General features: G+C 37.6%; 1 protein-coding gene across 1 annotated transcript; it reads left to right on the forward strand.

The window, feature by feature from the left end:
- The first annotated feature begins 1,693 nt into the window (after positions 1 to 1,693).
- Positions 1,694 to 6,893, forward strand: LOC143564049 (sugar transporter ERD6-like 5). Its single transcript, XM_077051442.1, has 9 exons — positions 1,694 to 2,595; positions 2,679 to 2,763; positions 2,866 to 2,909; positions 2,988 to 3,050; positions 3,495 to 3,554; positions 3,628 to 3,681; positions 3,756 to 3,815; positions 3,931 to 4,045; positions 6,734 to 6,893. Exons 1-9 carry the CDS (start codon positions 2,506 to 2,508, stop codon positions 6,859 to 6,861), a joined length of 699 nt encoding a protein of 232 aa, XP_076907557.1. The 5' UTR covers positions 1,694 to 2,505; the 3' UTR covers positions 6,862 to 6,893.
- The last annotated feature ends 8,071 nt before the right edge of the window (positions 6,894 to 14,964 follow it).

Raw genomic sequence — 14,964 nt, forward strand, 5'->3', positions numbered from 1 at the left:
GATTTTAGAAGGTTCATTGGGATCCCCGACGGACTATTGGAATTTCTTGGAGGTGCGTTGGGCCGTCGCATTGTAAAGTTATCAACACGTGTCATATTCAGATAAATTGTTATCTACCGTCTGTCAGTTTGGGGTTAATTGGGTAATCGAGTTAACAGACTCGTATCGGACTATCGAGAGAACGATAGCGGTTATACGCCCAATCTGATTCATAACGGACCAACAAATAATAGATGGTGGTCCTCTAAGACCATGTTTAGTGTTGGGTTCGTAGGCCTTGGCGAAGTTTATTATATGAAGTCAAAGAGGAGATGGGTGCGGGTGATCGGGCCCATGCCCAACCCAATTTAGATTTATTGTTTAATAATTTACAAACCCTATTTTAGTCTTTATTTATACCACACCATGTACTTGTAATTATTTGTCACTCAATAATATGAAAAGGTTTCGATACAGAAGTTGGGTTGGTGGAAGATGCAGATTGAATCGTTACTTTGTTAGAAAAACTTAGATGTATTGCTTGAGGATGAAAAACCAGAAGTTGTCAAATGAAGGTTGAAAGAAGTTAGACAAGAAGGCTAGGGCTTGTATTACTTTGTCATTGTCGAAAGATGTGGTGTTTAACATCATGAAAGAAACCACAGCCTGAAGTATGATGGTTAAACTATCCCACATGTATGAGAAGCCTTCAAAAATAAATAAGGTATATCTTATCCGAGAACTAGTGACAACTAGAATGAAAGAGGGTGGTTAGTTACAACGCATATTAATAATCTTAATTCGATCATGTCCCACTTAGTGCCAGTCGACATTAAGTTTGATGATGAAGTTCAAGGCATATTGTTATTATCCTATTTGCCCGACACTTGGTCTTAAACAGTAACTGCAGTTTGTAGTTCGTCTACAAAAATAACCTTTAATGGGATTCGGGACCTGATTCTTGGAAAAGATTCAAGACGCAGAAGTTCAGGTCATCAGGTAATATGTTAGTCACAGAATGTAGGGGTAGGATAAAACAACAAGGCAGTGGGAGAAAGAGGAGTGAGTCAGTCTAAGACTCGTAAAGACATAGTATGATGTGGTTGTGAAGAGACGGGACACTTCAGGAATCAGTGTCTGAATGGTAAGAAAGAAGTGAACGTTATAGAAGACGACATAAATGACGGGGTCACTAGTGATGAGGTTTTGGTTTGCAGTGTTGAGACTAACGTTGATGATTGGGTGATGGACTCTAGTGCATCGTTTCATGCCACTCACTATAGTGAAACGATAAAGAATCTAAAGTTTGGAGATTTTGGCTAGCGAATGATGATATTCAAGAAGTTACGGGTATGTGAGATGTTGATTTGATAACTTCAGCTGACACTTCTTAGACTTTGAAAGATGTGAGGGTTATTCCAAGTTTGAAGAAACATTTGATTTCAGCTGGGCAGTTGGATGGCCATGGGCATGATGTTAAGTTCGAGAATGGGCAGTGGAAGGTAGTCAAAGAAAATATCGTGGTTTCTTGTCGAAATAAAATGGGTTCGTTGTATATGGTTGACGTATCACTGAAAGGAGTGGATCCAGTTTTGGTGAAAGACAAAATCTGGTTCACAAGATCTCATGAGTAGAAAAAAGGTTTCATTTTACAAGTAACAAACCCAAAGCAAAAGTGAATATATATTCAGGATGAATGAGCTAGGAAGGTTAAATAAGTTAGAGTATATCGTGACAGTGGGAGCATAGGTCATGTTTTAGCTACAGTTCCAGGTCGATAGTAGACTAAGAAAACAAGTATTTCAGCTGTAAAAGTCTCTCCAATAGATTACTTGTTGAATATGGAGAGTGTTTGTTCTTAGGATATCTCAGGATCCAATATTTCGTTACAGTGGAAGCCGGTAAGGGCAGAGAACGAGCCAGTTTACCCGTGACTGATGTGTTGGAGTTCCGGGGAGATTCAACGGGCCTTCAAATTAAGGTTAATGGATGAGAAGGTGGTGGTAACTAGAAGAAGTTTAATGTTCAGATTAGAGATGCACAAATTAGAAAAAGTACGATCAGGAGCGTAAAATGAAAGTGTTCAAGGCATCTGAATGGGAGATTGTTGGGTTCATAGGCCTTGGCCAGATTTATTATTTGAAGTCAAAGAGAAGACGGGTGCGAGCGGTCAGGCCCAAGCCCAACCCCATTTAGATTTCTTGTTTAATAATTTACAAATCCTAGTTCAGTCTCTCTTTATATCACGTCATGTACTTATAATTATTTGTCACTCAATAAAGAATATCTAGCTGTCACCCATGAACGTAGGTCAGTTTAGACCAAACAACGTTAAATCCTCGTGTTCATTTATTGCTTTTGTGTCGTGTTCGGTTTCATGTGTGCGTCAATCCTAACAGTTTAGTAGTTCTACACTTTAGTCCTTGAGCTTTAATTTTGGTCTAATGACTGTTTGGTCCCTCAACTTATAAAGTTGTCAAAAATGGCTCTAATTTTTCGAGATGTTACAAATATCATGCTCATCTTATGGTACAGGATTTTACAGAAACACTTCATCAGCTGCCAGAAACTAGAGTCTTTGATTTGTTCCAACCCAAATATGCTAGATCTCTTACTGTGAGTCTTCCCATTGATTATGTTATTAACTACATTAAATGCTTATGCATTCATGTTATGATAATTGACTAATTGTGCTTTAGGTTGGAGTTGGACTTATGGTATTGCAACAATTTGGTGGTGTGAACGCCGTTGCATTTTATGTGGATTCTATTTTTATTTCTGCTGGTAAGGATTCCACTTTAGGATGAAATTATTTTTTGCATGATACGTGATTAGTTGTGGTCAGAATTAATAAGCAATACATGATTATGGATAAATTTGATTCAGGCTTTGCTAGTAGCATTGGATCAGTAGCAACGGTTATTGTTCAGGTTATTCATGCTCTCAACTAGTTGTTATCTTAATATTTTGCAACTTTTGTGACTATTGGATTATATGTTATATTGCAGGTTCCATTTAGTTTATTAGGTGTACTTTTGATGGATGTTTCAGGAAGAAGACCACTTCTGTTGGTACTGTCTTTTCTCAAGACTAAACCATATTAATAAGTATCAGATATAGGGGTTCTAAAACATGTTGTGTTTGCGGGTTGGTTTGTATAAGCCAACACAAACCCGAAAATCTTTTCAGGAAATCTCGCTGACTGACATGAACACGTTAGTTTAACCCGATTTTTTTTCATGTATTAATACTTTGAAATTTATTTTTTTTTAACCACATATTCAAATGTATATAAAATAATTACATTTTAATTAATTATAAAAATTAATATAAATTTCTAGTTTAACTTTTAAATTCTGGCATAAAATACCCAATCAATTTAACTAGTCATATCATAAAACACACACACACACACAAAAATAAAAAAGGTTCATGTTGTGTTTTGTGTCGTGTCAGAGATTCAAATCCTAAGTTAATTCTGTTGATAACCCGGACATATAATTAATTTTTCTAAGGTTTCTGCTGCTGGAACATGCATAGGTTGTTTCCTCACTGGAATATCATTCTTGCTACAGGTTTGTTTGTTTTCTTAAATAAACTAAAAGTTGTACTTCCAGACCGAAAATGATATATAAATCATGGGTGCAGGACCTTCATACGAATAACCGAATGAGCCCCATTTTGGCGCTAGTTGGGGTATTGGTAATGCATTTTTACACTTGTCAAAGCCTTTATAATGTAACTGAACTATTAATTATAAGATTCATTGTAAGCAGGTATATACAGGATCCTTTTCATTAGGCATGGGAGGAATTCCATGGGTCATTATGTCTGAGGTATAGGATGCTTTGAGTTAAAATATAGAGATTGATATATATGATCATAAATAATTGCAAATGTTACTTTATCTAGTTCTTTGTATAATTTCTCACTGAATATATTTCACTTCAGATCTTTCCCATAAGTATTAAGGGCTCGGCTGGAAGTCTCGTGACAGTAGTTAACTGGTTTGGTTCGTGGGTCATTTCATACGCTTTTAACTTCCTAATGAAGTGGAGCACTGACGGTTTGCACTCTCTCTCTCAAAAAAAAAAAAAAATCAAAAAATAATAATAAGACATGTATGCTTAATAATGTCATCTTGCCAATATAAAAAGAACAAACAACTTACATTAGTTGATATTGCAACATAAAACTTATTGCAAATTTTTTCATATAAGTTTAGGATTTAGAGTAAGCATCAACTAACCTGACAGAAAAAATTATAAAAAGTATGTAATTATAATAAAAAAATTAGTTTGCTCATATAATGATTTACGGTGTCTCGCATGTGTAAAGATACTCTTGAGGCAAATTTTGACCTCTTTTTTCCGGGGAAAATCATCAAAGTGGCCAAATTGATCAAAAGAATATCAATTTAAGCATGACTTTTTTTAATTACCAAAATAGCTTTGACTTTTTGTTCGTTCTCTAGCTCATAGGTCTCATACGTCATTATTTACTTTCTTCTGCGCCGTATGGCGCAACACATCACCTCCTACGCCAGTATGGGTCCCGTGCGCCACCATTTCTCATGCGCCACTTTTCCCCATCTTGTGCGAAAAAGATTAAGTGGTCATCTAACAAATTCCATGGGTATTTTGTTAATTTTTTTTTCGCTCCAAATGATGACTATATTTGTGATTTATCTCTTTTTTTCTATCTAATTTTTAATTTTATTTTACCAGTTCGAGATTATACATACCTCTTATCAACACCTTTAAGAAAATGAGTCCAAACTACCAGCACTTAAAAGCCGAGTACTCTACCGTTGAGTTAGCAACCCACATAGAAAAAGGATATGTAGATACAATCAGAATAAACAGAATAAAAAAATTTTTAAATCAAACCATAAATCTACGTAATCTACGAAAATATTTCCCAAAAAAAGAAATAAATCAAAAGTAAAGAAATGTAAAAAATGATGGACTATCCCCTATTTTTAGGTTATCCACTTTTTCAACCAAAAATCCGAGTAGCAAAGCTAATCCAATGAACCAATCATTTGAATCAACAGGTAAAAAATCAAACCTAAAACCTATGGGACAGAAATAAATAGAGCTGCTTATCACGATGAATTATATTTGTTCGATATAATATTGTCAATATAAAGGTTAATAAAAGAATAGGATGGAAAAAGTAGAAGAACTAAAATTGAAAAAAAAGTATATAAAAAAAAGACTTGTGTTGGATTGGCACTGAATATGCATATATACTAAAATTTTTAGTTTAGGTGGAGAATAAATAAAGATAAAGTAAAAAAAGCTTTTCATTGAGCCAATACTCTCTCCACGCACGTAAACACAATGCTAAGTTGCTTACAAACTTAGTAACTTATCTATTTTCGTCGCAGGAACGTTTTTCATGTTTGCACGCATATGTTGCCATTTTTCCTCCTACGTGAAAAACATTAAGGTGTTGTTTGTTTTTCTAAAAAATGTCTGTGCGGTCTCTTTTGTCTACGCCGCACAGACCATGCGCAGACATTGCCATCTGCAGACTGTTTGTTAATTTTCTCGAATACGTTTCATTAAAAAACGTCTACGCAAGCTCTTCTTGATACAGACTTGGCTCATCCACTTCTGAAATCTTCTAAGGTTTGGAGAGAGTTAAAACACCACACCCTTGACCAACAACCACTGTCCACCACTACCACCACTAACCACCGTTCACCATCACCATCCACCACCCATCCACCGTCCGCCACCAACCGTTCGCCGCCACCGTCTACCCCCACCACCCACTCACCGTTCACCATCACCATCGTCCACTACCCACCACTAACGTCTGCCACCACCGTCTACCACCACCCACCATCTACCACTACCACCCACCACCACCGTCCGCCACCACCACCGTCTACCACCATCGTTCACCACCGCATTCTACCACCATCCACCACCACCACCCCATCCACTGTCCACCACCACCACCCAACACTACCACTATCACCATTCAGCACCATCATCACCCACTATCACAATTCGTACACCACCATCAGTTTATTTTAGAAATCTACAAACATTAAAAAAACAAACAATTTTCTTCTAGCAGATTACATAGGTTTGGTCCACCTCTTCTTACATAGATGTCTGCAAATATGGTCTGTAAACTACAAACATTTTACTTCTGAAAAAAGAACCAGCACTGAAGTGGTCATCTAACAAATTCCATGGCTTTGTTAATATATTTTTTCAATCCAAATGACTATATTTGTGATTTTCCCTTTTTTTCTATCTATTTTTTATTTTATTTTACCAGTTTGAGATTATACATACCTCTTATCAACACTTTTAAGAAAATGAGTCCAAGCTGCCACCTATTCATCGAGTCAATATTCTCTCCACGCACGTAAACACAATGCTAAGTTGCTTACAAACTTAATGGGTATGTTTGACAGGAAGCTTTTAAGAGGTTTTAGGAGCTTCAAGCTTCAAGCTTTTAAGAAAAAGCTCATACTCAATTAAGAGCTTTGTTTGGTTCAAGAAACTTGAAGCTTTTAGGTCAGGAGAAAAAGCTTAAAGCTTAAAGCTTCTATTAGTAGCGTTTAGAAAGGGCTACAAGCTTTTAGTATGTTAATTTACTTAAACAACCTTTCAAAATAAATACATTACTATTATTGTTTTTAGTTATGCCTATTTTAGTAATTTTATATGTGCTATTAAAAGCTCCAGCTACTCTGCCAAACATCTATAACTACATATTTTCTTCGCAGGAACGTTTTTCATGTTTGCAAGCATATATTTCTTAACTATTTTGTTTGTTGCAAAACTGGTACCCGAGACTAAGGGTTTGACACTTGAAGAAATACAAGCATCTATGAACTTGTACACACGGAACTAATACGCTCTTCGTTTGTAAGGCTTCCTTGCTCAATAAAGCTATTACATCTTGTCATAAAATGTTCTTGTTTCAACACGACACCTAAGATTTATCGGCTCCCGTTGTATGTCCTTACTTTGTTGGTTATTTGTATTGAGATAATTCAAAACTGTTAGTTACTATTGGAGTCTTAAATGCTTAAATAAGGTTGTTACATTCAGTTATGGTGTGATAATAAGCTGTATTGTTTATGTCATCATTTTCCCTTAAATGTTTATGTTATGTTTTCTTTGTTTTAATTAGCATATTTAGAGGTAGCAACCATCAAATTAAACATTATCAAATCAATCCCTGAGTTTTTTCTTGTTTTTTTACATTTAGCTAGTTATATGATCACAAACAATAACACTCTGGTATTAAAGCTAACAATTGACACACTTGTTAATGTTAAATCTTAGACAAGTGAATCAAGAACACCAAACACGATTTTGCATAAAACGTTTATGCGACTCTTTTCATTAATAAGAAACAAGAACAAAATATATACTTTTCTACTCTCTCTACTTTTCTCTACTCTACATGAATAAAACCTTTGATGGGTTTATACAACACCCACAATTCTAATCCTACTCAAACTAGGAATCACAACTAAACTAGACCTCTAATTTATTTAATAATAAGTAAAAGATAATTATGACACCAAGTAATTCTACTTGGTCCCTGAACTTTGGATCTCCACCAAACCGTCCCTTGAGATCTTCCGTACCACCCTTACACTTTTCGTATTAGTCATTCGGGTCCTTAACGTTGGTATTGCACCAAGTTTTACACTCCCTCTCAATACCAACTTCCATTGTTCCTCCAAGATCCTTCACACCTTGTAAAGCTCGAACCTCTTTGAGCTTGATTCTAGGATTCGACTTCATCATACTATTGTCAGGTTTCTTTTTCATGTTTACAAATGAGCTAGCTTTGATATTACCATTGTTTAAAATTGCATCACCCGATTTCACATCGAAAACAACTTTTGCTTTCTCAACTTCATGACCAACTATCATGGTACTTAAAGCAAATCGTCCATCTTCACTTGATGCATGCTCCCTCTTGAACTCAACTTCTTCATTCGTTAGTTCATTCGGATCACCCGAACTTTGCATGAACCTCATGCAAACTCCAATGTCAACTTTGTTGGTTTGTTGATTTTTAACGTTTTCTATTCCACCATGACCACCCGTAACATGAGACGGAGCTACCTCATCGTGCACTTCTTCCAACATGGTTTCTCTCTCGTCTTGTTCGATTACCGTCACGGTTACGTCTCGATAAACTACACTTTCTTCTTCAACCACAATTTCCTCATCATCTAAATTCAAAATAACAATAGATGATTCTAAGGTTACCTTCAACGGATTCGACTCTGGCATTACTTCCTGACTTGTCCAACAATTGGAGCCTTCTTCAAACCATTCATCTACCAGATTCGGTTTGAATTCGGTGTCAACTGTGTATTTTTTTTAACCTTGGCCATATTAGCCTCCACATCCCATGGTTCTTCTTTTTTAACAACAGCTGCATTACCTTCCTCCCTAGGTTCTTGACAATATCTTGCCATGTGCCCTTTTTGTCCACAATTATGGCACCTAAAAGGAAACTGCTTTGGTTGGTACCTTGATTCCTTGCCTCGGTTCTTTCCGTCCGATGAATCTTCTTCAAAGTTGTCAACCCGACCCTTCCAGTTCTATTCTCTCTTCTTGGATCGATCACGTTTCTCATTCTCCCAATATTTACTCTTGCCTTTCTCACCATAACGTTTCTTATTTTTGTTGAACCGATGTTTCTCCGTCCTTCCGACATACAAGGCTTCGCTCTCGGTTTTAATCGACACATCGGCTAATTGTTTTGCTAAGGCTTCTTGTCTGGCAAGAATATTCTCAAACTCGGTTATACTCGGTTGGTTCGCCCACCCTTGAATAGCGGTAAAGAAACTATGATCCTCCGGCCTTAACCCGTGGATGAGTATCCGCTTCATATGAGCATCGCTAACCCGAGATTGTGGATCGAGTTCTCCAATCTCGCGACATAAATTCTTCACCTTACGAAAATATTGTGCGATAGGAAGATCACCTTGGAAAATCGTCATCAACTAATTGTAATCAAGATAACCTTAGACTAATTGTAATCGAGCATTGTTCTTCTTCATGAATAAGGTCTCCAACGTATCCCACACTTGCTTTGGGTATTCGAGATCTTGAATGTTATGATCAAGAACATCATCATCAACTATTGTCTTGATGATAAACGTCGTTCGGCCCGCTTTCACCTGCCACTTCCGGATAACACCGTTTATATTGTTAGTGGGTTGTCTCGTCTCGGTACCGTTCGTTACCTGCCAAAGATCTTGACCTTGAAGGGACTTGATGCATGTCGACCATTGTTTATAGTTGTTTTGGTTCAACTTCTTGATTCCTCCTACAACTTGTAAATCTGCCATTGTTTCGATTACGTGGTATCGAATAACTTCTTGATACTAGACAAGAGTTTATATTTTCTTTCTCGACAGACTTGAATAACAAATATATATATATATATAGGATCATTTCAGAAGTTTTTTTACAGCGAGAAGTGAATGTGTAACTCCATTAATCCCTAATTTCACTCTGTTTCTTATGTGTAGGTGCGTTGTGTAGGTGCATATGTATGTGTATAGGTACGTATGCTTGTATATGTGTACGTATGTTCGTATATATTTATATATGTTTGTATGTGTGTAGGTACATAGGCTTGAATGTGGCTCGGTACATTTATATGTTTGTATGTAGGTTTGAATGTGTAATTAAGACATAAATACAATCAACCTACATATATGTATGTAACATCATATAAAAGGGAGTGAAATTAGGGATTAATGGAGTTATACCTTCACTTCTCGCTGTAATAACATTTCTCACAAGTTCCATCCTATATATATGGGTTGCTGCTTTGTTTAATAAATTGGTGTACAATTAATTCCTCAACGTGGTTTCTTCAAATTCTCTTATCATAAATAAGTGTGGCGTCCATTCACATAAGACAAAAAGGAACTTGATTCTTTCCTTATGCTCCACGGAAATAAAACCCAAAACATAAAACGAATTTTTCCTTTTCTTTCCACTCAATCGATTAAACGGAACCGGTGTTGACTGCCCAGTTAGTCCAAAAATCGATGAGGTAACCACGAATCTTTCCTATGTTCCTGCGGATGACACTCAATCAATCTTCGAGTAACCTCTGGTCTTCTCCTCGTAGCGATCTTGAACCGTTTCTTGACCACGATCGGTTTCTTAACCTCTTATGCCTTTTATTGGAACTACTACTGCAATCAAGACTTATCACCGATCGGAAACACGAGCCTGGATCGTTAGGCTCTGATACCACTTGTAAAACCTTAGACAAGTGAATCAAGAACACCAAACACGATTTTGCATAAAACGTTTATGCGACTCTTTTCATTAATAAGAAACAAGAACAAAATACTTTTCTACTCTCTCTACTTTTCTCTACTCTACACAAATAAAACCTTTGATGGGTTTATATAACACCTACAATTCTAATCCTACTCAAACTAGGAATCACAACTAAACTAGACCTCTAATTTATTTAATAACAAGTAAAAGATAATTATGACACCAAGTAATTCAACTTGGTCCCTGAACTTTTGTTGGTACATGATGTCAGTAGTTCAGTGTCTAGTGTCTGTAATCGACTCGTTTGGATTTGAGTTTGTATGTAAGCGAAGTTGCTAACAAGTTCGCTGATATAGGCGAACTTGTTAGACAAGCGAAGTTAGTGAAAACTTCGCCTGAACATGCCAGGCGAAGTTGTCGTGATATATATATCCTAGGTTACGGCTTAGAGAATATTATTCAACGAGTTCATTATTCAGAAAACGAGTTAGAGAGAGTGTATTTGGTGATCTTTGTATCACGTGTTTACGGTTTCAATATAACGTGTTTGTGTTTATTGTAACGTGTTTAATCGTTTTGTCTTCTACGCTCGTAACGTCTTACGTAGGGATTCCGCACCTACGTAGAACGAGATATCTCGTGTAGATCCGGCTGGGAACCTACAATTGGTATCAGAGCTTTTGCTCAATTGTGTGGTTCGGGATTATCACGCGGGTGTAGAAATCGTTCCGTTTGACTATTCGCGGGACGAGTTTTCTGAGTTTTTGTGTCCTACTCACCTCCTACAATCATAAACAACCCATAAAACCTTCACAAACCTCGTAAAGTCCAGAAATCAAACCTGCATATTCATCGTGTTCATCAGGCGAAGTTGCCGTCACTGTTCGTAGGGTTTCAGCGAAGATATAAGGTTAAGCGAAGTTATCCACAACTTCGCATACCTTCTCAAGTTCGCTTATCTCAAGCGAAGTTACCCACAACTTCGCCTACTTCACAAGTCCGCCTTCCTTAACGAAGTTATACACAACTTCGCCGAATCAGGCGAATTTAAAAAGGAAGCGAAGTTCAGAATCAGCGAAGTTCAGACTTAAGCGAAGTTATCCACAACTTCGCCTACAGTACTGTTAAAAATAAAATTTTTTTTTTCGGGTTTCTGTGTGTTTCGTGAAAGATGTCTTCAATCAACATTACGGAACTAGTTAAGATGGAAGTGGAAGCGGGTTCGGCTACAAAGGCACTGAAGATGCTTAAGAAAACCGATTATGTAGCGTGGAAAGATCGTTTTGAACAATATGTCAAGTACCAAGATGCTAAGATGTGGGTATGCATACAAGATGGTTACATTCCACCTACTGCTGAGTATGAGGGTCGTGATCAGATAAAGAAATACAAAGAGATGGAAGAAGAAGAGAAGAAAATGTATGAGGCCGAAAGCAAAGCTCATGCAGCAATTACAATGGCTCTTCCACAAGAGATTCTGCACACTTTCAGAAAGTACAAAACTGCCAGAGAGCTTTGGGAAGCGCTTGAAAACCGTTTTGAGGGTAATGTGGGAATCCGTGCTTCAAAGATTAAACTACTTAAAACCCAGTTCTCGGTCTTCAAGTATCTGAAGAATGAATCACTTGATGATATCATCACAAGATATTATCATCTGATGACAGAACTCAGCAATTATTCGATTACTTACAAAGAAGATGAGATTGTTGAAAAGCTTCTTGATGCTCTCCCACCGAAATGGGAGATGTACACCGTGTTGATGAGAGAAGACAAAGACTTTGCCGACTATGATTTGGAAACGGCAGTAAACAAGCTACGAACTTTTGAACTAAACATGGTTCGAAAAGAGACACCTACTGATCAGGTTCAAGATCCAGGAATGTATGGTGCAAAGGTTAATACAAGTTCAAGTTCGAAGTCTGATTCGTCTGCTTACTACTCAAAGGGAGAGTCGGGCGCTAACTCAACACATGAAGGTCATGTATCTCTCAACATGAATGGTGATGTATGCTTTGTAGCTGGAGGATCAAATGCTTCTAACCCTCAAGCAACCAAGAGTAGTTTTTCCCCAGGTGTTTCGAACAACAACTACTCAAGGATGCCCATGAGTGTTAAATCTGCTGAACAGCAGTTTGCTCTCTATGCATCCTTCATTGCTTCGTATGAAAATTACATTCAGGGTAAGATTGTTGATCCTGCGACTTTGGATGAAGATTATGATCAGATCGATGCTGATGATCTGGAAGAGATGGATCTGCAGTGGCAGATGGCGATGATTGTGAGAAGGGTTAAGAGGTTTATGAAGAAGACAGGAAGGAAGTTTGTTGGTGAGAGACCGGGTTTTGACAAGTCAAAGGTGCGCTGTTACAACTGTCAGCAGAATGGCCACTTTGCGAAAGAGTGCACGAATGAGAGAGTTGAACGTAGTCAGAACAGGTCGACACACCAGAATGGGGGTGGTAATGATAATAGGGCCATGATTTCCAGACAGAATGGGGAATATAACTGGAATCTGCATGTTGAAGAAGTGTTCGAATAGGCCAATATGGCGAACATCAAAACTGCAGATACTGAGGAAGTGACTGGCGAAAGTGAAGCTTACATGGCAGAGGATCAAAATGAAGCTTGTATGGCAGATGTGAAAGATCAGCTCACCGAGGTAATACTAAACTCCCTTGCACTAAGTGTGAAAATATGTCTGAACAATTAACAACTATAACTGATCAGTATGTTAGTTTGGATGCTCAATTTAAAACCTTAAAAGAAGAACATCATTTCACTAAAGCTAGAGAAAATAGTTATAAAGTAAAAAATAAAAGCTAGTGAAAAAGATATTAGAAGTCTTAAAGCAAATCTAGCTGAAAAAATTAAAGTAATTGATCTGAGCTATGAAGTGTTAGAAGAAAAAACCAAACTAATAGCTGAAAGGGATAAACAGATAGCTGATCACCAGGTGAAAGTGGTGGAACTTAACAGGAAACTTGAGAAATTTAGAAATTCCACCGCTATACTTGATCACCTCGTTAGTGATCAAGGTTCCCCAGTTAAAAGGGGAGGAATTGGATATCATGAAGTTCCGCCACCGTACAATCATAATTACACTTATGATCCTAGTAATCAGAAATCTGTTGATGTTGATTATAGTCAGACAGTTCCTGTTAAGGTAACTAGTAAAGAACCAGAAGTTAGTAAAGGCGAAACGAGTAAGCCTGTGTCTAATGTGAAAATTTCTATGCCTAGTCCTGTCTCATCTAACTCGAACAAGTCTTCCGAGTCGAGTGAGACAAAACAAGAGGCAGTGTTACCAAAAAGTGGGGAGAAACATAAAACAACTGAAAAGAAATCTCCACTAAACCCGTATGTCCCACCTTATGTGAGACAAACGGGCAGTAATACAACCTCAACATCTAAAACAACTATGGAAAAGAAAGTTGAACACATGAGTTGTTTCAGATGTAATCAATTAGGACACCTAATTGCTGATTGCCCTCTGAAGCAGAGATTCAGAAGTGTGAGGCCTTCAAAAACTGAAAACAGAACTAACTGTAATTACAATAGTGGTAAAACTGAAAACTCATCAAAGTTCAAAAATTGGTCTATATCAGGTTTTCAAAGAAATAGATCTCAGTTTTTCACTGCTAACAACCAAACCATAAGTAATAATTCATTTAATTCACGACGGTTTGGATGGCCTCATAGTCAATCTCCAAGAAGGTATCCGCTCAGGACTTACAGAAATTATTCTGATGCTAACTTTAGACAGCCAAGGTACGGGATGTATCGATCCAAGACCAAGAGGTCTTGGGTCCCCAGATTTTAACCCTCTGCTTTAATCGTGCAGGAACAGTTAAACAGGGCTGCAAACAATCTATGGGTTGTGGATAGCGGCTGTTCCCGGCACATGACGGGTAACAAGAATTTGTTACACGAATGGAAACCTGTTCAAGGAGGAAAAGTGAGTTTCGCTGGAGAGAGCGGTGGAAGGATCACAGGAATTGGGACTGTGACGAATGGAAAGATGACTTTAGAGAAAGTGAACTTTGTTGAAGAATTGAAGCACAATCTGCTGAGTGTTTCGCAGATCTGTGACAAGGATTACACCATGCATTTTACCAAGAATGAGGGGATTGTGTTGCATCCTGGTTTTAAGATACCCGAGGATTGGATTGTTATGAGGGCTCCAAGAGAGAAGAATACATATATCATGGACATGAGGTCGACTGAAATGGCCACAGAAGAATCGTGTCTTTTGTCGAAAGCGACTGAATCGGAGTCCGAATTATGGCATAGGAGAATGGGGCATATTCATCTTCGGAAGATGAACTACATTGTCAAGAATGGGTTGGTGTTGGGTGTTCCCTTGAAGAATTTCAACTTCGAAGACCAATGCTTATCATGCAAGAAGGGAAAGCAACACAAGAAATCCCATCACACCAAGAAGATTAATTCTATAGTCAGTTCCCTAGAACTACTTCACATGGATCTCTTCAGTCCAGTGAATGTAAAAAGTCTAGGAGGAACATCTTACTGCTTGGTGATCACTGATGATTTCTCTCGATATTCCTGGGTATATTTCCTGAAGTCAAAGGATGAAACTGTTCAGATGGTAAAGAATTTGATTACCAAGGTTGAGAATATCATGGGAAAAAGGGTTAAGTACATCAGAAGTGACAATGGGACT

The sequence above is a fragment of the Bidens hawaiensis genome, unplaced genomic scaffold, assembly GCF_021521415.1.
Source record: "Bidens hawaiensis isolate Kalapana, Puna unplaced genomic scaffold, B.hawaiensis_p1.1 tig00021698_1, whole genome shotgun sequence".
Lineage (NCBI taxonomy): Eukaryota > Viridiplantae > Streptophyta > Magnoliopsida > Asterales > Asteraceae > Bidens > Bidens hawaiensis.